Source organism: Talpa occidentalis, unplaced genomic scaffold (assembly GCF_014898055.3).
Source record: "Talpa occidentalis isolate TD23 unplaced genomic scaffold, MPIMG_talOcc4v2.1 talOcc4.10, whole genome shotgun sequence".
Classification (NCBI taxonomy): domain Eukaryota; kingdom Metazoa; phylum Chordata; class Mammalia; order Eulipotyphla; family Talpidae; genus Talpa; species Talpa occidentalis.
Window position 1 is genome coordinate 87,669,963 of NW_023600993.1, and position 27,636 is coordinate 87,697,598.

General features: G+C 45.6%; 1 protein-coding gene across 1 annotated transcript; it reads right to left on the reverse strand.

Moving 5' to 3' along the window:
- Window positions 1-27,626, reverse strand: POFUT1 (protein O-fucosyltransferase 1). The gene is made up of 7 exons (XM_037497119.2): window positions 27,447-27,626; window positions 25,792-25,913; window positions 21,604-21,786; window positions 19,837-19,949; window positions 10,246-10,438; window positions 8,015-8,257; window positions 1-4,742 (listed from the first exon to the last, which is right to left on the reverse strand). The coding sequence occupies exons 1-7, from the start codon at window positions 27,577-27,579 to the stop codon at window positions 4,554-4,556; spliced, it is 1,176 nt and encodes a 391-aa protein (XP_037353016.1). The 5' UTR covers window positions 27,580-27,626; the 3' UTR covers window positions 1-4,553.
- Window positions 27,627-27,636: the final 10 nt, after the last annotated feature.

Genomic DNA, 27,636 nt, shown 5'->3' on the forward strand with positions numbered 1-27,636 from the left:
TCTGCTAGTGCCCTGCACCTCCTAAACCATTTTGTACACTGAGAAGGGAAATATCCCCGTCCCTCGAGATAGGAGAGAATGAATTTCAAATGGCTCTATTTGCTGTCAATTTCTTTTCTTTTTTTTTTTTTTTAAAGATTTATCTATGCATTCAAGAACCAGGGTGTAGGCCAGAGGGGTGGGGCGATGAGAGGATTCACCAAAGACAGAGTGGGGAGCAGAACAGGCAGACTGTCTGAAATACACTGCTGAGGGGAGCGGTGGGCGAGTCAGGAGAGGTCTGCTGTGCCATGTGGGTCAGCTCCCTGGCCGGGCTTTGAACTCTTGCTGCAGAGGCTGTGGATAGCCTCATAGTGCAGTGCTTAACCCTTTGTGCCACGAGGGAGGCCCCTTTGTTGCCAATTCGTAAAGAGGAAGATGTTCTGGGATGGGTGTCCTCCCTGGGCTCCTCTGAGAGTTTCTCCCTCTGGCACCCCTGGGTGGGCACTACGCCTCACTTCTGCTGAGTCACTGCATGTGGGGCTGGAGGAGGTTTCTGGGAAATACCTTTTGTTCCTTCCCTTCCCACTGTTTACCTGGTTGGGCTTGGTGTCCCAGGCTGGTGATCAATAAAGGATTAAATGTAAAAACAAACCAAACCTGCCCGTCCTTAAATAATATTACTTCAAGGGAAAGGTCCCAACCCCCAAATAAATCGAGTTTCAGGTAAGAATCAGAAAGAACTCTGACAACATAATCCTGCATGCAGGATTTGCCTCTGGGTGATGGGCTTTTTTCTGTGCTCATTAAGGATAGAGAAAACTGAGAAGAGAAAGGGTTTTTTTTTATTTTTTGGCCAATGACAGTTTACTGTTATTATTCACTAAGCTTCTTTGAAGTGAACAAAACCTGAAATAAGAAGTCAACTCTTTCTTCATCCCTTTGTCCTCTCTCCTTTTGTTCCTTCCTCTCCACTCAAGAGTATTTCTGGAGGACCCATGATGTGTCAGGACAGCTTCCCCAGCTTTGATTCCTCTGAACACCAGTTTCCCATTCCTGCCTAATCTGTAATCCACTTCTACTTGTAGTTACTTGATTTTAAAAAATGTGATCCCCATTGTTTTACTTACATAAATGTGGCCTCATCCTGAAATAATAAAATGCATAAAATGAAGGGCTAGACTATCAAGTTTCCGCCTACACCCCACTCGGTGTGTTAGCAAATCCTGTTGGCTCTTCCTTCCAATGTACTGTTTCTTCAAAAGACTGTAGCAAAAGGACTTGGTGGGACAATGAAGGAAACAGGGCTGGTGAAATGTTAAGGATTGTTGAAACTGGATGTTTACTTTATTACTTATAATTATTATCTATATTTGAGTTTTTTCATAATAAAAATTTTAAGTCTTTGATCTAACATCCACTTCTGGAAACTATCTTAACAAACATTTCAGATACAGAAAAAAACTTTACAAATAATACTTTTCAAATAGCAATAATGAAAAATTGGGACTATACTAAATTCTCATAATAGGACAACAGTATAAACTATGGGACACCCCTTAGTGGAATGTTATGTCATTAAAAAATTGTTTATTCAGGCTATGTACCAATACGGAAAATATATACACTATAAAGTGAAAAATAGGACATTAAATTGCATATACATGATTAAAACTACACAAAGACGTATCTTTCAAAAAGACTAAAATTTGAAAATAATTTTATATATCCAGAATGTGACCACTTCCCACCACCTTTAATGCAGCAACCATTGCTGGAATCTCTAGCCTCACCCCTGCTTCCACAATTCCATCCCTTCCCTAAGTGGTTGCCAGAGGGGTCTTTCAAAATTGTCGATCAGATCATCTGAACAAACCCTCTGCTTAAAACCCTATAAAGCTTCCTAGCTCTCCAAATGAAAGCCAAATCTCAACCTCACCACTACCCTTCAGGCTGTAGGAGGAATCACCTCCCCTGCTATTTCTGCTCAGCTCTCTGCCATCCCAGCCAAACTGACCTGCTTGCTACTCTTCAAACATTCACTGCTGTTCAGGACCTTCGCATTTCTTGCCTGTGCGGTGCGCTGCCTGGGTACCCGAACGTGCACCCCCTCCCTCCTGCTTCCTTGGCAGCTCTTCAGAGGCCTCCCCTGAGCTCCTTAGGCAAAACTTCCCCCCTCTTTCTTTTTCTTCACAGCAATTACCAACACCTCCCACTGGAACATTTATTTGCTTATTATGTCTTCTAGTTACAATGCAAACTCCTGAAGAGCAAAGATGTTTAGTCTGATTCTTGGCTGAATCTCCAGTATCCAGCAGAGTCTGACACCTTGTAGGTGATCAATAAATACCTGATGAATTAAAGAATGCTGAATTAAATAACCACCCCGGAGTGGTAAGCTTCACGTGGGCTTACTGTTTCTTAGGTGATCTCCCTCCCCCTGAAAATTCCAGGGAGTGGTGGACCACAGTGGAAACTAAGGTGGCTGATTATTTTCCATCTGGGGCCTCCCCAGCACAATGGAGGCAGCAGAGCATGGTGGTAAATAGTATGGTTTGGGAAAAGTATTCGTTTTCAGAGAATTAATTGTTCCTTGCACAGAAAGAGGATGATAGTTCCTACTTCCAGGTCTGGGTGGCGACTAAAGCAGAGAAAGCCCATAAAGCACTTAACAAGCACACGGAAGGCACAGAGTAGGTGTGCGACAACAGGCAGACAAATTAATCAACAACCACATGTGTGCCTTTGTCTCTTTCAAGTTTACAATGTACCCTTATACATGCTTTATCTGACTTGGGCCTTTCAACAACCCTGTCGGTTTTATCACCATTTTATAAATGAGGAAACTGGGTCAGAGGAACAAAGTGCTTGTCCACAGAACACAACCCAATTTGACCAGAACTCGGTGCCCTTTCCTCCAGCAACACAAGCTATTATTACTGCCCATGTTAATAAAGATAACCTGCATGACCTACAAGGGCCCAAACTCTAAAGCATGTGCAAGTGTGAAGCTGTGAACCGCAAATGAATGCAGCAAACAAGATCAGCCAGTAAGCCAGGCTTTTCTCACTCCCATGGAGGCTGGGGTGCCTGGCTCCCACCTCTCGGAATGAATGAGGCTCTGGAACAAGTCTGAACAGACAAGGCTCCTCACGGAGGAATCCACAATTTCCCAAGCAGGACTATACCAAAGGCCTTTCTGTTGTACCTCCCATTTTGATTTGGGCTGAAGCTCTAAGCAGCAAATGTCTGAGGTCCTTGTTGTCCTGCAACCTCTGACCCAGTCTGCTTGACAAGAAAGGTATTTTCCCCAGAGGTAATCAAGGGATTACCAAGCCCTGCATGGAGTTCTGGGCCTGGGTTTCATTGGCCTCCTCCACCTTCTTGGGTATCTGACAGAAGTGGGGACCAGCAGCTGCTTAGACCCACGCCCACTTGGAACAGGGTCGAAGGCTGAAGGACGTGGCAGCAAAGAGATCAGCAGGTGTTAGACATGAATGTTAGAACCAAGAGGCAAAAAATGCAGACTCAGGAGTCATGGATTATTAAAGTTGCAGCCTCTGAGAGACAAAGTAACCTCCTACTGTAGCACTTAAGTCTCACAGGGTTGGCGAAGATTAGACTTGGTGGGAACAAGGCAAAGGTTGCTTCCAAATGGAAATTCTGATGGCTACTGGGTCCTGGGTATCTTCTTACAGTCAGAGGTTTAGGATACCAAGTTAGCAGCAAAATTCTGCAACCAGGCTCTTGGGAGAAGAGATCAGAAGGGGAGAGAGCAGCTTTCAGAAGGATTCTACCAGGCTTGCTGGCCCCTGGTGATGTGTTATGAGGCCCTGATGGTGCCAGGCTTGTGGCAGACTGTCAGCTACCCAGATACGGAGAGCAGTGCCTGGTGGTCTGATTTGACAGCTTGACATGTGCTCGGTGCATGAGCGGCATTTGGCCACCGTGGTCAATCACTTCCATTTGCACACTGCTTACAGCAGAGCAGAGTGCTCGTGCCTCAATACCAGCATGGCCTCTGAAGAGCAATCACTGTCCTGGATGGGTACTGGCCTGGCCAGACGAGGCTGAGGGCCACTCTGGGGGTCATCTAGGAAAGTGGTCGACATACCCACCCCTGGCCACATCCACATTCAGTAAAGGTCACTTTAGGTATCCACGTTAATGAACTTCACAGAGGGAGTTCTAGGGTTCATGATCTTGCATCAAAACTATAAAAATCTCTTTCTCTTTTATATATATGTCTCTCTGAAGAGAGTTTAGCATCCAAGGCTGCTCAGAGCAGGGCAGACTAAAAGACAGAATAGACTGCTTTGCTCATGCAAAAAATTCCCAGGAAGAACAGCAGGAAGCACATGAGGAGGGAAGATGCACTGGCTCCAGGTGCCTGGAAGTCCTGTGACCTGGGAGATGGGCCATCTTCCTTCTCCACCAAGTCCCTGATACTTTTCTGTATCTCTCGCAGGTGAGAAGAGGAGCTTCGTCCCTCGGGGATCAATCCTGGGACCATTTCTGGTTGCCAGTCCTGGCTGGAGGGACCAGCTTGGACTGGTGATGTGGGCCAGGCAGGATCAGAACTCGTCCCGCAGCTGAGGGGGCCGGTCCATGCCAAAGAAAGAGGACGGTCTTCCCCAGAGGTCCCGTTCCCGCTTCACAAAGGCAGTGAAGGAGGAGACACAGTTGCCAATAAAGTGGTCTGCTTGGCCGAGGATGTAGAGATCAATCTGAGCCACCTCAGGCTTCAGGCTCACCACCTTTACCTGTAGGAGAAAGAGCAGAGCGTTTTAGGCAAGGTGGCTGCAGGTCAAGGTGGGAAGCTTGACTAAGGCCTGTAGTCCTTATGCCCAACCTTCTTCACTGGGCTGAAGAAAACACAAAAGGGGGCACAGAGAGGATTAAGATATGGGGTCCAGCATCTGACCAAAGCATTGTCCACTTCTGCCCAGGAACACCCCCACCCAAGTCAAACACCTCGTGTCCCAGCACCCCTTCCCCACAGCCTGCCTCAGCCCCCTTGCCCCACCCCCCTCCACACCTTTGCTTGTGTAGTTCCCTCTGCCGGGAATGTCTTTTCCCTTCCCATTAAAATCCTGACCATGGGGCCGCCCCTGGTGCCACAGGTGGTTGAGCGCCGCGCTGTGAAGCTGTCTGCAGTCTCTGCAGCACCGGTTTGCTCCCTGGCCGGCTGGCAAGGGTCCCACATGGCGCGGCAGGCCTCTCCTGTCATGCCTGCTGCTCCCCCTCAGCAGTGTACTTCGTCAGTCTGCCTGTTCTGTTCCCCACTCTGTCTCTGGTGAATCCTCTCACCCTCCCGTGCATCTGGCCTGTACCCTGGTTCTTGTATAAAATAAATTAATAAATCTTTAAAAAAATAAATAAATAAAATCCTGACCATGCTCTCAGCTCAAGGTCTACCTTTCCTATGAAGGCCTTATCTGAAGGGCTAGGTTTTCCTCACCAAACAGTGTTCTGACCAAACAGCACCTCATTCAATTCTGCCACCCCAATACCTCTGAACCCAAAGTCCTTTCCAATCTATTCCTGAGACAGGACCCAAAAGGGAACCCTTCTTTTGATGGATTACCACTCCCTGGGTCCAGACACCACAATCTCATGCCTCTTTATGGCCCTCTAGCTCCCTCTCTTGCAAGTCTGCTCACTAGAACACCCAGAGGAAATTTCTTGAGATATCCCTACTCCTTTTGCTCCCTCCTCCCCAAGGTGAACATATCAAAATGACGCCCAACTGCTCTTCAGAAAAGATGACACATCTTGACGGTGGCCTATAGGGTCCTGTTCAGGCCATGTTCCCATGTCCTCTCATATCTCCCCACATCATCCTTTCTGTTCCAGCCACTACCCACCAGACTGCCTTCTTCCTCGGGACCTTTGCACATGCTTTTCCCTATGTCTGAGGTGGCTTGTAACCTGAGTTGCTCTGCAACTCAAGTCTCTCTTCCTAGGGGAAGCCGTCCTCTCTGGCCCCCCAGGACCCTCAGTGACCAGGATCTTTTGCTCTACACTCTCACAGAACCATATCCCTTTACATCAGAGTACATACACATCTTAGTTTTCAGTTTTCACTCCTTAGTGATTCTCTGATTAATGTCTCCTCCACCTGACTAGGCTGTGGCTGTATCATTTTGCCACTACTGGCTGGGGTCTGCCTCAATAAACATCTGCTGAATGTATAAGTGAATGAACCAATGAACCCCCACCACCACCACCACCCCCCACCCCCGCCCCATGGCATGGCATATATTGCAGTTCTTTGTAAAGCATCTTTTCTGAGCCCAGACTGTGAGCCTAGAGGGCAAGACTGTATCTGATTTATCAGTATCCAGGGCTCAGCACTGGCCCAGCTTAATGGAAGACCAAGGCTTAGTTCAGGAGGAAGGGTGGGTTCTGAGTTCATGCAGAGGGGCCTGAGGAGTGGGGAAGGGCAAGAACTGTGGCACAGGAACAGGAAATAGAAAATGGCGAGAGGTTCAAGGTGTAACAAATATATCAACACTAAAAACTTACAGAAAACTCCCTGGGACTCTCCAAATGCTTCAACTTAGTACAGAGGTGGTGGCGGAGGGCGGGGGGAGGGGGTACCAGCTAAAATGGGGCTGAAAGTGCTTTGCTGTCACATAGACATTTCTGATGTAACAAAAATCATCACCTCACTGTTTGGATGGTAGCGAAGAAATACTGGTTTAATCACAGCCAAAATCCCCGAACAATTCAACCCACGCCCTGAAACTTACCCACTTTGTGTCATGCCCACTATAATTAGCTCCGAGACCTCTTGGGTAAATTTTATCTTTTTTAGGACTTTGGTTTCCTTAGCTATAAAATGCAGGGGTTGGGATGAGGCACTCCCAGCTCTGACAGTCTTCTATCGAGTGGGTGGGTGTGGGACCAGAAGGCACTGACTCAGCACTCTCTCCATAAGATGGGCTTTCCAGCCTGTGTCTGGGGTAGAGAGAAGGGAGCCCCTCCACACAAAAATGAGGGTGCCCACTGCTAGAAAGCACTTTTGCCTTTTACAGTCCACACGAGCATTTAGGGATTTCAATCATTCAACAAAGTCTTTTTGAATGGTTATTATTTATCTATTTTCACTTACCTACTTATTCTTCATACATTCGTCATACTTCCTACTTATTCTTCCTATTCTTCCCACTTATTCTTGATACAGTACCAAGGACACTTTATTCATTCATAGTCCATTCAGTCATAGACTGTATATCAACTATTCATCACTTCCTTAAGCATTTGCTAAGCACAAAAGAGACTTGCCTTTATCAGCCACTTACTTGTACTATAGATTATAGATAACTCTTTCGAACACTTGTTTTGTACCAGGACTGTGTTAATTTCTTTGTATTTGATCTTCACAGTTACCCTATAATATAGATACTACTCATCCCCATTTTATAGACAAGGAAACAAGCACAGAGAGGTAAACTTAAGCATAGCTGCACAGTGAGTAGAACCCAAGTTCTCTGGCTCCTGAGTCCATGATCTTAACCCTCTGCCACACCTGACTCTACCAAGGGCCCACTCTCACATCCTTAGTCAACAAACATTTAACAAGGGTCACTATGTATTAGGCATGTCTCAGTCCCTGGAGACAGCAAAGCCTGAGAGGTCAAAGTACCAGGCTAGCCTTGGAGAAACAAAACAGTGAGTCAGCTTCGGAACCTGTCTTCAAAGAGCCACAGCTCCTGGGAGAAAGACATGTTTCTAGACTAGTCTCTTACTTAGCCTAGAAAGTGGCTCAGAGAAGATGTGAGAAAGTACAGGGACAGTTCCCAGTAGGGACACATTAGCTACAAGAGTGGAAGAGAAACCAAGAGAATCTGTGGAGATGGTGCTTGAGCTAGGTAGGGTTTGAGGGGCGGGTGGGAACTGGAGGAGGAATTGGATGTCAGGCCAAAGCCTGGAGGTGTGAGGACGGGAAGCAGGGAGTGGGAGCGGTGTGACCTCCCTGGTGCTGTTTTTGATTCCCTTCTGGCCACACTCCCCCTTTGCCTGTGCATACCTTCCCTTTGAAGAGCTGCTGGATCTCGGGCACATAGTTCTCAGAATCGGTGGCAATGTAGATTGACTGGGCATTCAGCGTCTTCACCCAGAGCTTCACAGCCCGCCTGATTTCCTTCAGGTCAGGGAGGCACATAGTCAGGGTGAGGGGGGCGGCCGTGCTGCGGCTGTAGCCCACACACTGTGGAGAGGCCATGAAGTGCGAGCCGGCGGTCCCATCCTTCAGCATGGCGCAGGCATTTTTCTATGGGGTGGGATGGGAGCATGAAATCAAAGACGAGCAACTGCCCCTGAACCCCAGCAGCAAGAGCTAGCAAGGGGGAAAAGGCAAGGTGCACAGGAAGAGCTCAGCTGTGTTTTTTAAGAGTGCAAAAAGGGGAGAGGGCATTGCATCAAAACAATAACTGCAGTTATTTCTGGCTAGTGGGGTATATGGGCTTTGCACAATTTTTTTTTTTCCTCTCGTCTTACTGCATTATCTGGGACTTCCAGTAGAATTCTGAACCTGGCACTGATAATGGACAGCATTATCTGATTCCTGACTTCAGTGGGAACATTTCCGATAGCTCTCATGAAGTCCATGTTTACTGTGGGTTTCGGAGAGATAGCCTTTATCAAGTTAAGGTGGGTCCCCTTCTAATCCTGGTTGGCTGAGGTGGTTTTTTTTTTTTTTCGTTTTTATCATGAATGGGTGTTGACTTTTATCAAATATTTTCTTGGCTTCTTTTGAGATGGTTATATGATTTTTTTTTTCCTTTGGGAGTTAAAATAGCAATATCAATGCACTTGTAGTATAAATTTCACTTGTTTGTGTTAAAGGTTCTTTAATACATTATTAGGGTTTACTTGCTAGAAGAACCTGTGCACCTATGTTTATGATGATGGGCTATACTTTGCTGTGTTGACCTTATCCCAGTTTGATATTAGTGTTATGCTAGTTTTTTTTTTTAAAGATTATTTATTTATACAAGAACCGGGGTACAGGCCAGATGCGAGGGAGGGTGAGAGGATTCACCAGAGACAGAGCGGGAAATAGAAAAGGCAGACTGACGAAATACACTGCTGAGGGGAGCAGCGGGCGTGACAGGAGAGTTCTGCTGCGCCATGTAGGACCCTCGCTGGCCGGCCGGGATCGAACCAGAGCTGTAGAGGCTGTGGACAGCTTCACAGCGCTGTGCTCAACCGCCTATGCCACCAGGGAAAGCCCCATATACTAGTTTTATAGAAAAATAGCATCTTAAATCTTTTCATGTTCTAGGAAAGTATAGATGGGAACTGTTTCTCAAAAGTTTGGCTAAAATATTCCGTGTCTGGCCTGCTTTCTTTGGAGATAAGGGGCAGGAAAGAAGTCTAGTGGGTAAAAAATTCCAACTGAGGGCCTCCCCTGGTGGTGCAGCGGTTGAACGCTGGGCTGCGAGGCTGCCCGCAGCCTCTGCAGCGCTGGCTCGATCCCTGGCCACCGGTGAGGGTCCCACATGGCGCGCAGACCTCTCCTGCCACGCCCGCTGCTCCCCTCAGCAGTGTATTTCGTCGGTCTGCCTGTTCTGCTCCCACTCTGGCTCTGGTGAATTCTCTCGCCCTCTCACGCTTCTGACTGTACCCAGTGCTTGTATAAATAATAAATAAATCTTTTAAAAAAAATTCCAATTGATTGTGAGTGAATTTTGACCTAATTTTTATACTTATTAGTATTTTTTAAGTCTTTACCAATGAGCATTTCTAACATGTACCATATACATCTTCTTAAACAGTACATTACGTTGTCTACATCGATCCTGTTATTTTCACACTGAGGATAATCTGGTGGGGCTTCTGCACATTTACTCAGCCTCCAAGTTCTGGGGATGACATCTTCATTTCTCGGGAGCCCCACCCAACCTCCAGAACTTGTTTTTCGACAAGCAGTCTACCAGCCAAACACTGAGCTGGGACAGGGGATGTCTGGGCGATGGCCTCTCTCTGGCTTGTTGCCTGATCTGGAGTCTAGCTTGTTATCTGTTTATCTGCAAAAATGAGGATGAAATTAGCAACTTTAAAATGAGAGCTGGCAAGCAGGCGCTGTGGGGCCATATTTCTGTTGAGTCTATGGCAGGATCATGGGACAAGGTCCCATGAACTTGGCCGAGGGAGATCTTTCAGTAATGACTGGGATTTGGTCCAATGTTCAGCCCCACAGATGTGAGCCCTGCCAGGAACACATCCAAACCAGCCAGGAAAGGGAGGTGGAGTTACCCAGTCGGAGCCAATGCGCAGGTGAATGCCCACATAGGGCCGGAGGAGGTGAGTGTGGATCTGGTCCTCTCCTGTCCTCACCATCTCATCTGACCATACCATGTACTTCTGGAGTGGCCTATGCTCCTCCAGGACAGGGAACTGAGCTGGAGCCCCTGGCAGGGCAAGCACTGGATGTTCTTTTGGAGAAAATCTAGGTATGAAACAGAATGAGGGGAAATCAGACAGAGGATGCACAGAGAGTCTGGCCGCCATCCCCACCCCCACAGGAAAAAGGACAGTGTTGCATCATGTCCCAGAGACCCTGAGGCGGGGCCCCTGTAACATGCAAGAAGCATGAGAGGTTGTGAAATTCCAACAGGCTGATAAGAAACCTTGGTGGCGGCAATAGGTGCAATATGCAATACTGTCCCGCCACATGGAATTTACAACCCTCTTTGCTTGTTTAACAATTAAAAATTTACAGTAAGCATTCCAACCTTTTGTATGTCATGCTGGCCTCCAATCTATGGTGCAGCAATTCACTCCAGGGTTGGGTGTCTGGACTGAGGCTTTGCCCTTTTACCTACATGGTGGGAGTGGGACAAGCAGCTGCTTATAGAGGGCAATGCACAGATCACACTCACAGAGAATGTGTGCACTAGAGGAGGTCATTCATTTGACACAATACATATTTACTGACTGCCTACTATGTGCTGCTGTCCAGGGTAGAACAAGACAGGCACAGTTCCTGCCTCGAGGAAATGGTCAGAGGCCTGCAGATGTCCCCACAACCCCTCTTTGTTGCTGGACTCAAGCTTCTGAAGGCAGTGTGTCCATATGCCTAGACCAGTGTCTGTCACACATAAGGGTCCACTAAGTATTTGCTGACTAAACAAGTAAGGAGCAAACCTATGTTCCCTCTTCAACTAACCCCAGAGCCTATCTGAGCAACAGGAAACATCCCGCTGCTCTATAAATGCATAACCTGCTTTCAAACCCCGATCTCTACATACTTCTCCCCATTTCCTGGAATGCCTTCCCTCTGCCATGCCAGACAAAACCCTTTTCTGAAAGTTACGAAATAGGCACCACCACTCTGGAAGACATTTTGGCAGTTTCTTATAAAACCAGACATGCAATTACCATATGACCCAATAATTGTATTCTTGGCATTCATCCCAGAGAAATGAAAACCTATATTCACACATGAACCAGTACACAAATGTTCATAGCAGCTTTATTCATAATAGCCAAAAACTGGTGAGAACTTGGATGTCACTCAACAAGTGAATGGTTAAACAAACTGGAGCATCAACACCCTGGAATACTATTATAAGAAAAAAGAACAAACTATTGACACAGGCAACAACTTGGATGGATCTCAAGGGAACTCTGCCAAATGAGGAGAGCCGATCCCAAAAGGTTACATACTGTATGAGTCCATTTATGTAACATTTTTTAAATGATCAAATGGAGAACAGAACAGAAATGGAGAATTTAGTGTTGTCAGAGGCTATGTGTGTGTAGATGTGCAGCTGTGCGAGCGCGCACACACACACACACACACATAAGTGAGTACAAGTATAACCGGGAAAATCTGAATAAGATGGGTGGATTATATCACTGTCAACATCCTGGTTGTGATACTATACATAAGCTTTGCAAAATGTTACCAATGAGGAAAACTGGGTAAAGGGCACAGGGGATTGATTTTTTTTCACAACTGCAGGTGAAAGTTATAACTCTCTCAATGAATTCAATTAAAAATCATGAAATAGGGCCTCCCTGGTGGCGCAGGCAGTTGAGCGCAGCGCTATGATGCTGTCCGCAGCCTCTGTAGGGCCGGTTCGATCCCCACTGGCCTCGGAGCAACCCACACGGCAAGCAGACTTCTCCTGTCTTGCCCACTGCTCCCCTCAGCAGTGTATTTCATCAGTTTGCCTGTTCTGTTCCCCACTCTGTCTCTGATGAAACCTCTCACCCTCCTGCGCATCTGGCCTGTACCCCAGTTCTTGTATAAATAAAATAAATAAATCTTAAAAAAAAAAAACAAACATGAAATACTTCAAACCATACAGGGAAAACATTTTTTATACTTTCACTTTTTTATTTTGGTTTATTTTTCTTTCTTTCTAGTTTTCTTCTTTCATTTTGTTTTCTTCTTACAGGAAATAATTTAACAGTACATACACCAATGACTCAAATTAGCAGATGTTAACCCTTTGCTTTGTTTTGAATTTTTTTTAAAAAAGTGCACACCTAAATAAAGTCTAGCTTATCATCTTTTTCTCTTTTCTTTTTCTTCCTAGAAGTATTGTGGCTTTATGCTCAATTATACTTTTATTGTTGATAGACAAGGGCATTGTTCTGTATACTTTGCACACAGTATAAAGGTAAAGGCATGGTGTGTCGAGACAGATGGCCTGTTCTCACACTGACTGTGCCACTCACTGACCTGGCAGTTAGTTAACCATTGGGCTTGATCATTCTGTGGGTTTCCACATCTGCACTGTAGAGCTGATAACAGTTCACACCTCATAGGACTGTTGAGAAGATTAATGGATAAATACAAGCAAAGTATTTAGCGCAATGCTTGACACATAGGAAACTCTCAGAAAAACCCATCACCATTATTGTCATATTGAATGCAACCTATTTCACCTTTTCAAAACCTCACTTTAAGTTCTGGCAATGTGGCCATATTGATCCCGTGGATCATCTGATGGTTCTGACTCTCCCGAAATCTCCCATTTTGCATTAATAAACCACAATTTACCTGTCTAGCCCCCTCCTGCTGAGGGGTATTCTAACCTTTCACTCACATGAAGGTGCTACAATGGATGTGCCACTGAAGTTCTTCACACCCAACCTAAACTCCTACCTCTGCAAACACTTTCTAAACCTCCAAAACCAGCTGCCTGTCCTGCCCTGTCCTGTGTCGTTCACTCCTCAACACTTGTGTGCTCAGCAGACCCCCTGCTCAACTGTGAGCATGTGAGGGTAGGGCCCTGAGCAGTCCCGTACCATGATTCCCACACACAGTGGTCCAGGGCCAGTGGAGAGGAAGCAACGAATAGGAGTCCACTGACACAGACAGCTAGACAGCTCTGTAAGACACAGTCTTGTTGGACTTTAATTTCATTTATACAGACATGTGAATCATTTATTGAAACTTATCATGGGACAGGAAATGCTCCAATTGCTTGATAAACACTATTCACTGATTTTCAAAAAAGTCTTGGGGGTAAGTACCATTGCTGGAAGTAAGTACATTTTACAGATGAGGAAACTGAGGCATAGAAAGGTTAAGTAATAAGCCCATGGTCACACATCTAAGAACTGTAGAGCTGGGATTTGACTCTTAGCAGTCTGCTCTGGAACCAATGTTCTTAACTACTATATCTCACGCCAACCTCCCCTACCCTAGCCAATAAGCACTTCAAAAGCTGAATTTCTAGCCCTTAGTATAGGCCTCAACACACAGTAGATACAATAAATATTTTTAGAATGGACAAAAAAAAAAGTAGAAAGGATTCAGGGATTTTTTTTTTTTTAATTTTTTTTTTTAATAGAGGCATGTTTTATTTATTTATTTATTTGTTTGTCTGTTTGTTTGTTTTGTTTATACATGCACTGGGTATAGTCAGAAGTGCGGGAGGGTGACAAAATTCACCAGAGCCAGAGCGGGGAGCAGAGCAGGCAGAAGGACCGAAGTACACTGCTGAGGGGAGCAGCAGGCAGCAGGAGAGGTCTGCGCGCCATGTGGGACCCTCCTCCGGTGGCCGGGGAGCAGCCGGGGATTGAACCAGCGCCGCAGAGGCCGCGGGCAGCTTCGCAACCCAGCGCTCAACCGCTGCGCCACCGGGGAGGCCCGGATTCAGGGATCTTAACAAAAAGACCAGATCAGGTTGTTAAGGGTTAGAGAAAAATGAAGCACACATTCATTCAGCAGTACCTGCTACAGGCCAGACCTTGGCTAAGCGCCTTTCAGATGGTACCGCAAAGAATTTCAAAAAGGAGGCAAAAGTTGTGATCCCTGAGGGGGCTGGAACATTTTTTAAAAATATATTTATTTATTTTCTATTTACAATAGCTAAGCTAGGGAAACAACCCAAATGCCCCAAAATAGATGACTGGATCAAGAAGATGTGGTACATATACACCATGGAATATTACTCAGCATTCAAAAAAGATAAACTCATGCAATTTGCAGCAACATGGATGGAGCCAGAAGGGATCATGCTCAGCAAAATAAGCCAGAAAGAAGAAAAATACTGGATGGTCTCACTCATAGCAGTAATTTAGAAAACCTAAATAACGGACCCGGAAAAAGACTAATTATAATAAAGTAAAAATGAAAATCAACAAGCAACTATAAACCAGAGACACACTACGGAGGGGCGGAGAGAGAAAGGATGAAGGTCAAAATAAGGGGGACTGCAATTGTATGGGGAATATAACCAAAATGAAAATGCATATATTGTGCAAAAATGAAAAATGATGTAAGAATAATATAAAATAAAATATAAAAAATATATATTTATTTATTTTGTGCGTAGAAGAACTGGGAATGTACACCCCTCTGGGGTGTAGACCAGAGGTGTGTGTGTGGGGGTGTGTTGAGAGGATCCACCAGAGACAGAGTGGGGAGCAGAGCAAGCAGATCCACCAAAATAGACTGCTGAGGGGAGCAGCGGGTGAGACAGCAGTGGGAGAGGTCTGCTGTACCATATGTGGGTTAGCTCCCTGGGGATTGAACTCAGGCCTCAGTGGTGATATCACTGAGACTTAACCCCTAGCCCAGCAGGGAGGCCCTGGAACATTTTGATAAAATTGGGATCTGTGCCCTCCCAGACCTCTTGCAGCTGACCTTTGGTAAATTCTAAGTTTGGAATGTCTGTCCCTTGTAGGAAGGTCAGGTGTACACATACCAACCAACTGGCCCAGCTGAGCTCCCAATGACAGCCAGCATCTTAGGCCTGCTACGAGTGAGCCCTCTTGGACACGTAGCTGGCATGCCTTCAGATGATTCCAACCCTGGCCAACAGATCACTGCAGTCACATGAGAACACAAGCAAGAAGCACCTGGCCAATCCAGGTGTCTGTCAACAGATGAATGGGCAAAATGTGGTCTGTACATACAATTGACTATTTAGCCTTAGAAGGACTAACATTTTGATCTATAACATGGATGAATCTTGAAGACACTATGCTAAGAGAAATAAGCCAGAGACAAAAGAATAAATAGTATGTGATGGCGCCTAGACTAGAATAGGCACCTTATATAAGTAAAATAAAATAGGCAAATTAACAGAAATAGAAAAGTAGAACAAAGGTTGCCAGGAGTCGGGAAACGGAGAAAGAGAGAGTGGTTTCATGGCCACAGAGTTTCCGTGTGGGATGATAAAAAAGTTCTGGTGGTGGACAGTGGTGGTGGTTATACAGCATTGAGTGTACGTAATGCCATGAATTGTGCAATTAAAAGTAGTTAAAATAAATAAACACAACACAGCTCCACTAGCATAAATATGCATATACACACCCAGAACCTTTTTTTTTTTTTAAATGTCATGTTTTTATATGTTTAGAACTGATCCTGACAGCAATAGTTACTAACCTGGTAAATAATGATATCAGTTACTCCTCAGACAGTAATTCCATTTTACATTAGCATTTGCAGGCATGCATATGTATATAAAATGTCTAGAAACGGAGGTATATACACCAAAGTATTAATAGTGTTTTTTGGAAGCGTTGGTAGAAGTGTGAGTAAATTTAATTTTATTCTTTATTTAAAAAAAAAAATCTGCCACCAAATCGATGGTAGGTATTCCAGAGGGTATTCAATCCAAGAGGTTAGAAGTTCAACATGGACTGAAACTTAGAGCAGTTGGGATTCCATGAACAAACAAAATAAACAAAAACCAGAGAACTGCCTGGCTAAACCTAGTCAGCCCACAGAACTCTGGGAAATAGAGATTTGTTTTGTTTTTGAGTCACTAAGTTTTGGAGTATTAGGTTATCAGAAAAGTCATGATGCATTTTTGCAACAAAAAACAGAAAAAAATACGGCATAACTTTTCTGACAACCCAATAGCTTGTTACGTAGCAACAGATGAAGAACCTGCCATTTTCCTCCCCCCACACCACCCACACTGGCCTTCTTCCCACTCCTGACCACACCACCAAGCTTATTCCTGCCTCAGAATCTTTGCTTAAGAAGTGAAGTCTCTGCCACTATTCCCTCCAGCTTGTAGGATGGCTGCTTCCTTCTCTTATTTCAGGCCTGTTATGGCTGAATGTCTTTACCCACCAAATTCCTATGTTGAGGTCCCTCCCAAACCTTAATGTGGTAGTATGAGGAGGTGAGGCCTTCAGGAGGGTGAAGACCTCACGATGGAATCAGAGCCCTTATGAGAGACCTGAGAACCAGCTCTCTCCAACAAGTGAGGATACAGCAAGTAGGAAGCACTGGCAAGCCAGGAAGCAGCTCACCAGAACCTGATCCAAGAGGCTCTCAGCAGAACCTGATCGGATCACCCTGATCTTGGACTTTCCAGCCTCCAGAACTGTGAGAAATAAATGCCTGGCATCTAAGCCCTCCAGTTTGGAGTTCTATGAGAATCCCAAATTGACAGTCCTGGCCTGACAATCACATATCACCCCGTTCACATCTTTCATAGCACTGTGTCTTCTGGAACGATCTTAGGTAAAACTTTATTCATTAGCCTCAGCTCCATCAGGACAAGAGCTTACGTGTCTTATTCCTGCCTGTACCCCCAGCATCCAATCCAGGGCTGGACATTCAGGAGCTTCTTAAATATGTGCGGAAGGATGGAAGGAATGACAGAAGGCAGCTGCCTGGGTGGCCCTACTACCTACAGCTACCTCCAGGCACCTCACCTCCCTACAGCTACTAGTCCTTCTTTCCCAACAGTGTGGTTCTAAGGCACAAGGTTCCCCAAGCCTTCATGCGATTCTGGCAACTCGATGAATTCAAACAAGTGTTTCAGCCACATCTCCTGAACAATAAATACATCCAGGTAGCACTGCCCCTTCTCTTTCAGCCAGGACTGTGCACTTCTTTTTGTTTTCTGGAGTTTGCTTTTGGAATGGGTGTCATTTCCCCCCTGCCATTTTGTCTATGGGGCAAAGCTCCATTCTTTTTCTTTTTTTTTTTTCTTTTTTCTTAAGATTTATTTTTATTTATTTACACAAGCACTGGGTACAGTCAGAAGCACGGGAGGGTGAGAGAATTCACCAGAGCCAGAGCGGGGAGCAGAGCAGGCAGACTGACGAAACACACTGTTGAGAGGAGCAGCGGGAGGCAGGAGAGGTCTGCGCGCCATGTGGGAACCTCCTCCGGTGGCCAGGGAGCAGGCGGGGATTGAACCAATGCTGCAGAGGCTGCCGGCAGCTTCGCAACCCAGTGCTCAACCGCTACGCCACCAGGGAGGCCCAACGCTCCATTCTTTGAGGGCGGGTTCTGGCAACAGCTGTAGATCATCAGAGCGGAAAGGGAATAACCAAGTAGATGGACAAGTGGGAATGCCCTGCCTAGGATCAACGAGGGAGGATTAGACTCTGCCATGACTGAGCATCCTCATTTGATCATGAACCAGCTCTGAAGGCCTGTCCCAAATAGGAATTGGAGTTGTTAAAGGCACAGTTCTGGGGGTCTCCCTGGTGATGCAAGGGGTTAAGTCTCAGCACTATGAAGCAATCAGCAGCCACTGCAATACGAGTTCAATCCCCAGCCAGTGAGCTAACCCACATGGTGCAGCAGACCTCTCCTGACTCACCCATTGATCCCCTCAGCAGTGTATTACGGTCAGTCTGCCTGTTCTGCTCCCCACTCTGTGTCTGCTGAATTTTCTCCCCCCACACCTCTGACCTATACCACAGTTCTTGTATGTATAAATCAAAATAAATCTAAAAAGAAAGGCACAGTTCTTTTCTCCAAGGCTATTTAAAATAGGTGCTTTGGAGTCAGACTTCTTAGGTTCAAATCCCAGCTCTACTACTTCAAGTTATGTGACCTTGGGCAAGCGACATCACTCCTCTCTCCTTCAATTTCCTTATGACAGTAGCACCTGTCCCACAGATGTGTGGAAAGAATAAATGAGTTATTACTGTGAAAGACTTAGTACAGCCTCTGGCACGTAGTAGGTGTTAAAAAAATACTCTTATTAACTAATTAAGACTTACACACAGAGGGCCTCCCTGGTGGCACAAGGGGTTAAGATGCAACCTATGAAGCTGCCCACAGCCAGTGAAGCACGAATTCAATCCCCCCAGCCAGCCAGGGAGCAACCCACATGGTGCAGCAGGCCTCTCCTGACTCGCCCGCTGCTCCCCTCAACAGTGTACTTCGGTCAATCTGCCTGTTCTGTTCCCCACTCTGTCTCTGGTAAATCCTCTCACCACCCCCCCCACCTCTGGCCTGTGTATGCATAAATAATCTTTAAAAAAAAAAAGTCTTACACATAGACCCCAGCCCCAACTGCTCCCCCAGCAATTCCATTACCTTGGACAAGTTATTTCTCCTCACTGAATTCAGTTTCCTCATCTCTTAAATGGAAACTGATCAGAATACCCAATTCATGAAACTTTGTAAAGGCTTTAATAAAATAAAACATGTGACTAATAACAGTAATAACTAACAGTGGTTGGCCTTGATTATGTGCCATGAGTTTCACACACCAGGAGACAGCTACCGCACAGGGTTCCTTCCACTCAATCAAGGGGGAAACTCAGGCCAGACAACTGGAGGGCTTGCTCAGGGTCGCTTGAGAAAGAGGCAGGGCTGGGTCAGAGCTCAGGTCTGTCTTATCCTGAGACTGTGCCTGTGCTCATTTCTCACATCAGTCTATCTTCGGCCTACTAACTGCCAAGTGTTGTGATCATGCATGAATTCACAAACTCTTCACAGCTCCTAACCCAAGTCTGACTTCTGACACTCTTCTCGCCATGCTACAACATCAAGGACAAGAGCACTATGTTAGTTAACATCATTATAACGAGACTGTACTTCTCTGAAGACTAGTTGGGGCTTCCTCATTTTTATATATCACCTCTGGCCTTTCAATACTATGTCTCATACATGACAGACGCTCTATAAATATTTCACAGTCTGTGCCAATGCCCTGCTAACCTATTTTTTTTTTTAAATAGTGCCTACTGGAGTGCAATTAATAAAGCACATCCAATTATTATCAGGATGACATCATTTCTTAGTCTGCAACTGAAGCTGTTCATCTCTAGAAGCTGCTTCCAATTTTCACCTTGTGAAGAGGAAGGTAACAGGGGAGTGATTCTTCTCACGCTGAGAGGAGGAAATCGAGACTCATGTGACTGCACAATACTCTTTTATGACATCCTTTATCTACTGATAAACTTGCTCAACCTTGTGGCAGGTCAATGTTCTACTGTGTCAGGAGCTGGATGGGAACAGATCACACAGGATCCCAAGTTCAACAGACAGAATGGTCGCACCTTTGGTCTCATACATCAGGGTGTGGTAGAGGGGGAGAGGGCTAAGAAGCTGCTGAATGCCCATGGGCCCCATGCCCCTCCCCTAAACCCAGCAACACTGCCCCTTCCAAGTACCTCTGGATCCACTGGTCTTTGTAGGAGGCACTGAATGAAATGCCTGCAAAAAGCTCCGATTTGTTGAAACTCACATGAAACTGATCCCAAAATGGGCCAAAGGGGTTTCCTTCCTGCAGAAAGAGTATGGTAAAAGGCTTACTGAGGGGGAGGCAAAGGCATTGGGGGATGGGCCTAGGAACTATGAGTGAGGAGCCCTGGGTGAAGTCATTCAGGCTGAAACACCCTCATAGGATACCCCAGTAGGAATGTCACTTTGCAATTTCTGGGTTCGTGGTTAAGGAGGGCAGTTTGGCCTCCACTCCGCTTTCTAACAGATATTCACCAGTGTCATCTGCACTTAACATCCCATCCCACCAACCCTGCAGCATTGGTGAGGGTCCAGGGAAGAAGTGGACTTTGGATTTGGGGCCCCCGTCTAGAGCTTCAAGAGACTTTCAAGATCAGAAAATCCAATGTCCTTATTTTCAAGATGTAAACCAGGGCCCAGGCAGAGTAAGATACTTGCTCAGGGTCACACGCACATGAGGGCAGTGTTGGGACTGTAAACCAGGTTCCCCTTCTCAAAGTTTATGGCTCTTTCAATTACCTTCCTTAGATGAGCACCGAAAGACATGTTGGGGATAGTCTTATCCCTAAAGTACCAGAAATCTATAAATTTTTACTGATAAAAAATAACTTCTCATTTATCTCTGAGAGGCAGAAAAGTATAAAGAAGGTAGATGGTGCAGTTAATTACCTAGGATCAGATCCCACTTCTACCACTTGCTATGTGACCTCGTGCAAACTATTGAGAATTTCTGTGTCACACTCAGTGTTCTCACTATAAAACATGGCTGTTGGGCCTCCCTAGTGGTCGAGAGGTTAAGTCTCAGTACTATCACTGCTATGACCTGTGTTCGATCCCTGGCCGGGGAGCTGACCTACACATGGCACAGCATACCTCTCCTGTCTCACCCGCTGCTTCCCTTAGCAGTGTATTTTGGTGGATTGGCCTGCTCTGCTCCCAGCTCTGTCTCTGGTGAATCTTCTTACTACCCCCACCCCCCACCTCTGTACTACACCCTAGTTCTTCTACACAAAAATGAAAATCTTTAAAAAAAAAAACTGGGCCTCCCCTGGTGGTGCAGGCGGTTGAGCACTGAGCTGTGAAGCTGTCCAGAGCCTGCAGCGCTGGTTCGATCCCGGCCAGCCAGCGAGGGTCCCACATGGCATGGCAGACCTCTCCTGTCTTGCCCACTGCTCCCCTCAGCAGTGTATTTCGTCAGTCTGCCTGTTCTGTTCCCCGCTCTATCTCTGGTGAATCCTCTCACCCTCCTGCGCATCTGGCCTATATCCCAGTTCTTGTATAAAATAAATAAATAAATCTTTAAAAAAAAAAAACCAGCAAAATATGATTGTTGACAGTACACTCCTCATGGAGTAGGTTTAAGGATAAGTGGGTTAATATGTTGATAGCTCTCAGCATAGTGCCTGGCATGTGAGTATTTGTTATTATTACTGATGTGGCACTTTATAGTTTACAAGCATTCTTACACTGGCCCTCATAACACTTTAAGAGTAAAGAGCAGCACTTACTTTTTGCAGGTAAAAATAAAGGCTAAGAGGAAGTAAAGACCTCTGCCCACAATGACATTGCTAACAAAGGCCAGAAACAGAACTTAAATACTCTAAGCACCCCCAGTGCCTTCTCCCACACACTGCCATCACCCAACGTCTAAGAGGTCTAGAGGACATGGAACCATCAAAAAGGGCCCCCAGACCCACCTTCATGGGACACGTTTTCTTATCAGGACTTCGCTGGGCTGCCACCTCAAAGCAGTATGCCACCCGCTTCTCAGGGGGCCAGTGGGTAGGTGCCAACTTCTCCATGAAGTCCTCCAGGCTGATGACCCGATGGTAGGCCTGGAGAGGTTCCAATTTGAAGTACGTCTCGTAGGATACATGGAGCTATAGGAAAAGGGGGGAGGGGCACAGACATTTATTAAACCATTATTATAATCTAAAACTCAGCCAGCTTGCACTACATGCCACAGAGAAACTTTTGGTAAAACATACCAATTAGGCCAGGAAAAGACATCTACACTAAAGAACAAAGAGTAATAGCCCATGCATTCAAAAATGCCTGCTGATCTACAAGAAAAAAAGGCAAATGACATGAGAGAAAATATGGGGCAAAGGACAAGAGCAAACAACTCACAGCAAAGTAAACCCAAATAACAATACACTCAAAAGCTGTGCAAGTTCACTACTCATTAAGAAACGCAAATTACAACTATAATAAGATTCATTTCTCATCCATGAGACGCGCAAAAATGTTAATGATTAACTATCACTGTTGGAAGGGGTGGGGGAAATCGGTGCTTTCATACACGGCTGGTGGTAGAAGTGTACATTTTGGAACACTTTGAAATGCAATCTTGCAGCATCTAACAGAATTTAGAACATATCTTCCGTCTATAGGTATTTGCCCTAGAGAAGTTTTTGCACCTTGCACCAAGAAAAGGGTACAAGGATGCCACAAAGGAAGTATGGGAAAGAACTTGGAAGGAATCACAGTAAAGACCCATGATACTGGTTATGGGGGAAGGGGAAAGAGTGAACTGAAGGTGGGGAAGGACTAGGATTAGACTCAGGAGCCAAGGGAGATTTTATCTTTTACCAACTTTATCTGTAACCGTTTTCTTCCTTTCATTAATGAACAGATAAAGCAAAGGAGAGAAATGAGTAATGAGTATCACTTCTATGGGTGACCACATGAATGGTAACTGTATTTATCTCTTTATTTTTATAGATAAAAAAAAATTCTTAGGCGATCAAAGAATAAAATTTGAACTCGATTCTATAGGTCAGGGTTTTCCCCAATATATTTTACTAGTTCAGGTGCATAAAGGTGTTGCAATAAAAAGTTCCCTAGGTAAGCAGGCTTGGAAAACGCTGCGTTAAATCTGCTTTGTTTACTAAAGAATTTTTCAGGGCCTTTAATATACTAACGTGCATTCTGGATCTCTAATTTCGGGAAGATAGGGAATTGAGAACATAATTTCCCAAAATGATTTAATCACTGATTTTTCTTACATGAACTACTGGTGTTCTAATGAACAAACTTTGGGAACTTTAACTACCAGCAAAGAGGTATTGCTGAAAGGTTTTGAACAGAAATAGTATGAGATTTGCCTTTCTGAAAGATTACTCTGGTGGTAGAGGAGAGTGTACTGATGCTAGTAAGATTAGAGATGGGGGAAGAATTAGGAAGCTACTGCAATAGCCCTGTTATTTGTTCAAGCATTCATTCAATGTGCATTTTGAGTAGGTCCAAGGGAGAGATGGACAGGCATGGACTGATTAGAAGATATAAAGGAAGGCAACTGAGAGGAAAAATGGAGCCTTTTAGGATTACTTCTTGACATCTGTCTTGATAGCCAGGTGTCTGGCTGGCAATACAGGAGGTGAGACAGGTTTGAGGGAAAAAATGCCAAGTTAAGTCCTGGCTTTGTGAATTTTGAGCTATCTATTGGACATCCAAACAGACTCAAGGATCTAGGAGTTAGAAACACAGGCCTACGTATGGTCAGAGGAGAGTCTGGGGCAGAGATAAATTGAGAAGGGATGTGGAAAATAGTGAAACCACAAGAATCAATAGAAATTCTTAACAAAGTAAATAACAGTAACGATAGCAGCTAATATTTTTTGAGTGCTGACTTAGCACCAGGTGCTACACTCATTGTGTTTCCTTGATTTGTTCATCTAATTCTAAGAGGTAAGAATATAGTCATCTCCAGTTTACTCATGAAGAAACCCAGGTAGACAGAATAACTCATCTGAGGTCACACAGCTAATATGCAAACAGAAAGAGAAGCTAGATCAACATTTAAAAACAGTGAGTGGTGAGAGAGAAGCCCCCATACAGCATAAAGAGGAAAATGCTGAGAGGTCAGGACTGAAGCCCTGAACAGGCTATGTCTTGAAAGCTAAGGGAATGGGAAGACCAGGAAGGAGAGAGGCTCAGGAGGCCAGGTGCCACTGTGAGGTCAGTTGAGATAAACACCGAGAAATGACTCCGGTATTTGGTAATTCTGAGGTCCCTGGTGATATCTTTGAGATTAGTGCCAGTAGGGGAGCCCAATAAAGACAAGTAGTAACCTGCAGAAAGCATGAAGTGGAAACTCCGAAATACTCCTGGCTGAGAAGGCAAAGGAAGAGAGAGCAAGCAAGTCAGAGGGAGAGGAATGGGCAATGTCTAAGTTACTGTAGTGAGCACAAAAAATCAGATCACCAATGGCTCTCAGCTACCGAGGACTTCCTGTGTCCTTAGCACTTCTGCATTGATGAGCTCAACTGATTCTGAGAGAGAAGTATATAGCACTCAAGGACTGCCATGGTCACCCACTCATTGTGGGAAGTAGCATCAACTACTACCAGCCTAGTATAAAGATGAGGAAACCAAGGCACAAAGAGGTCAAGTACTCTGCCTTGTCTATAGAGCAAGTAAGTAGCCAAAGCAGGATATGATGTCGGGTCCTCTGGCTTCACCTCCAATAGTTAACCACCCCTCTAAATATAGGCATGGAAAGGAAAAATAAAACCTATGCAAAGGCTACAAAAATGTATGTAAAAGAGTGTTTTTACATACTAAATATAATTTTTGGAGTTCATTAAAAACTTTTTAAGGGGACTCCCCGGTGGCAAAGTGGTTGAGCGCCGTGCTGTGAAGCTGTCCACAGCCTCTGCAGCACTGATTTGATTCCCCACCAGCCAGGGAGAACCCCACATGGCGCAGCAGACCTCTCCTGCCTTGCTCACTGCTCCCTCAGCAGTGTCTTTGGTCTATCTGCCTGTTCTGTTTCCCTGCTCTGGCTCTGGTGAATTTTCTCACCCTCCCGTGCTTCTGACCTGTAATCCGGTTCTTGTACAAAATAAATAAATAAATCTTTAAAAAAAACCACAAAACTTTTTAAGCCAGCTCCTCCCCAGTGGCCTAGGGTTAAGTCTCAGCATAACCATCCCAATGGCCCTCCGTAGCAAAGCAGCCTGAGTTCCATCCCATGCCAGGGAGCTAACCAACATGGTGCGGCAGAACTCTTCTGTCTCGCCTGCTACTCCCCTCAGCAGTGTATTTCAGTAGATCTGCCTGTTCTGCTCCCAACTCTGTCTCTGGTAATCTACTCATCCCCTCCCAACTCTGGCTACACCCCAGTTCTATGCAAAAATAAAATAAAAATCTTACAATAAAGGAATAATTCCTCAAAAAAACCTTTTTAAGCCAATTCATTAAATATTAATTCAATTCCTAGTGCTAGGCCCCCAGGGATACAGCGTGAACAAAGACAAACATAGGACCAACAGAAGAAACAAAGAATAAGCAAGGAATTGGAGGATGCTCCAATTGGCATGACATTGGAGGATGATGTCAATTGGCATGACATCATCATGCCAAGAGAGTCCCCTGATGGGGTGAGAGGTGGCACTGGAGCCAAGCTTCCTGGGTTTGTGGCCTTGGACACCATACAAACTAGGCTGTGACTCAGTTTCTCCTTCAAAACTGATGATTCCCCATCACCTTCTGACAATGGGATGAACAGAGACCAACCAGTGTTGGAAATGGAATTTTTAGGTTCAGGCCTCAGGCTCTGGAGTCAGCAGACAAGGACTTGAATTCCAGCTCTACTACTCACAAGGTGTGTAATCTTAAGCAAGTCACCTAACCTCTCCAAACCCTAGTTTCCTCATGGGGATATGAATAGGAAAAAAGAGTTAATCCTTATACAGTGTTTAGAACAGTGCCCGACAGAGAATAGGTGCTAGATGCTAGTCATCATTATTCCAGGGAAGAAAGTTCTTGGTGGGAACCCACTCCCACAGAGAATGAGTAGCAGAGAAGGACTCGGTGTCAAGCAGAAGCAAGCAGAATTGAGAAAGAATAAGAAAGGACCAAAGTCAGCAAGGGATACTCACATTGGTGAAGGGAGGTTTGTGATGCTGATACTCAATCCAAGGAGGCACAGCCAAAGTGCGGTTCAACAGCTTTGCAAATGCCAGGGAGCCCAAGAAGTGATCAGCCTGGTTCCCGAAGCGCCCTGGATGGTATATAGCAGGTGAGATGAGGCTTGGGATGGATATGCAGAGCTCAGAAAGGAGGCAGTCAGAATTGGGGAGGGCCAGGACACCAAGAAGAACCAGAGTTGACAGCATGGGATTAAGTCTGGACTCCTGGGTCTGACAGTCAAGGCCCTCCAGCCTTTTCTTCTGTCTCAGCCACTCCGTGTTCCTTGCTGTTCCCTAAATATGTTCTACACTTAATATCCCGCCATGCCTTTGCTCTTGCTGTCCTCTTAGCCAGGATAGTCTTCTTCTCATTCATTGGGATCCTTTCACTAACTTCCTGCCATACTCAGTTGCCTTCTTTGCCACCCACTTTGGGTTTGAGTTACTTATGATTTGTAGTTTTCTTTGAATGTCCTTTCCCACTTCCTGGCCTTTGTGCTGACTGTTTCCTCAGTCTGTAAATGCCACAGGGGAAAGGCGCAAGGGCCTTGTCTAGTTCTTTTTGTTATCCCCAGCATTGCTTTCATTCATTCATTATACAAACATTATTGAGAGGCCATAATGTACCAAGCTGTCTGCTAGGTGCTGAGATTACAGGAGAGAAGAACAAGCTGGATCTGCCCTCCTGATCCAGCTAGGGAAACAATAAACATGTAAGAAATACATAGTGGTAAATTTTGATAATTTTAAAAAAGAAATGAGGAAATTTTGGTGACAGAGAACAATAAGGAGGAGATCATCTGGGTTGCGGTCAGTGAAGTCCTTTCTGATGACATTTAAGCTGTGACCTGAGGATGAGAGAAGATTGCTCTGGGCAGAGGGGACTAGCACAGCTGCAGGATCTGAGTATGTGTGAGGAACAGCAAAAGGCTAAGTGTGGCTGCAGCTGGAAGTTCTCCAGAGAAGGGAACAGTGGAGATGGTGGGTGGCAGACCAACTTATCATGGCCAGGAGTTTGGAGGATTTTAAGAATGAATGCCTTCTACAATGACGATGGCCCTCCACATTTAGATTGCAACCTCAACTGGCCCTGGGACTCTCCCTATTTTATTTTCCCATAGCGTTTAACCTCTTCTAAGATACTACGCAATTACTTATTTTTTTGTGTTTATCTTTTATTGTTTGTCTTGTCCCACTAAATTGAAAGCCTACAAAGGGGATGGAATTTTGTGTTTTGTCACCGCCCTATGCTCTGACCAGAGAACAGAGCTGGGCACAGAATGTCCTATAAATATTTGTTGAATGAATGAAAAAATCGCCCAGGGCCAGTGTTGTGCCAGTGACATCAAGTCCTGCCCCACTAACTCCATTGCTGGACTCAGACCTTGCGCAAGACGAGTATCATCTCGAATACGCGGCCACGGTTCTCGTTTGCCAAAGGCAAGGTTGGAATACAGAGGCCCGTCAGGGTCCTGCAAACGGGCTGAGAGGCACGGAGCACGTCCTGCCCCGCGCCGGGGTTCTCTCCCGGCCATGTCAAGGTGTTTCTGGGCGCCTCAGAGAAGTGGCGTCGCCTCTCTGGGCCTCAGTTTCCCCACTTGAGCAGAGGTCTCGGGAGGCCTTACCCATGCATGGGCAGTAGAGCAGGTAACCGGCCGGGTCCCAGGAGCCCGCGGGCAGCCCCGGGAGCGGCAGAAGCAGCAGCAGGAAACACACACGCATTGGTAGGGGCGGCAATGCCCGCGCGGCGGCGCCCATATCGACTCCGGTGTCTGAGCGCGCCACGGCGAGGAGGCGGGGACGGAAGGAGGAGCA

Bases quoted from the DNA above. Each gene is read 5' to 3' on its own strand.
- POFUT1 (XM_037497119.2), bottom strand. From the start codon at position 27,579: ATGGGCGCCGCCGCGCGGGCATTGCCGCCCCTACCAATGCGTGTGTGT. The intron at 8,258-10,245 runs GTAACTCCACCT...CCCACCCCATAG, and splicing joins TGCGCATTGGCTCCGACTGG to AAAAATGCCTGCGCCATGCT. The intron at 4,743-8,014 runs GTATGCACAGGC...TTTCTCCTACAG, and splicing joins AGCAGCTCTTCAAAGGGAAG to GTAAAGGTGGTGAGCCTGAA.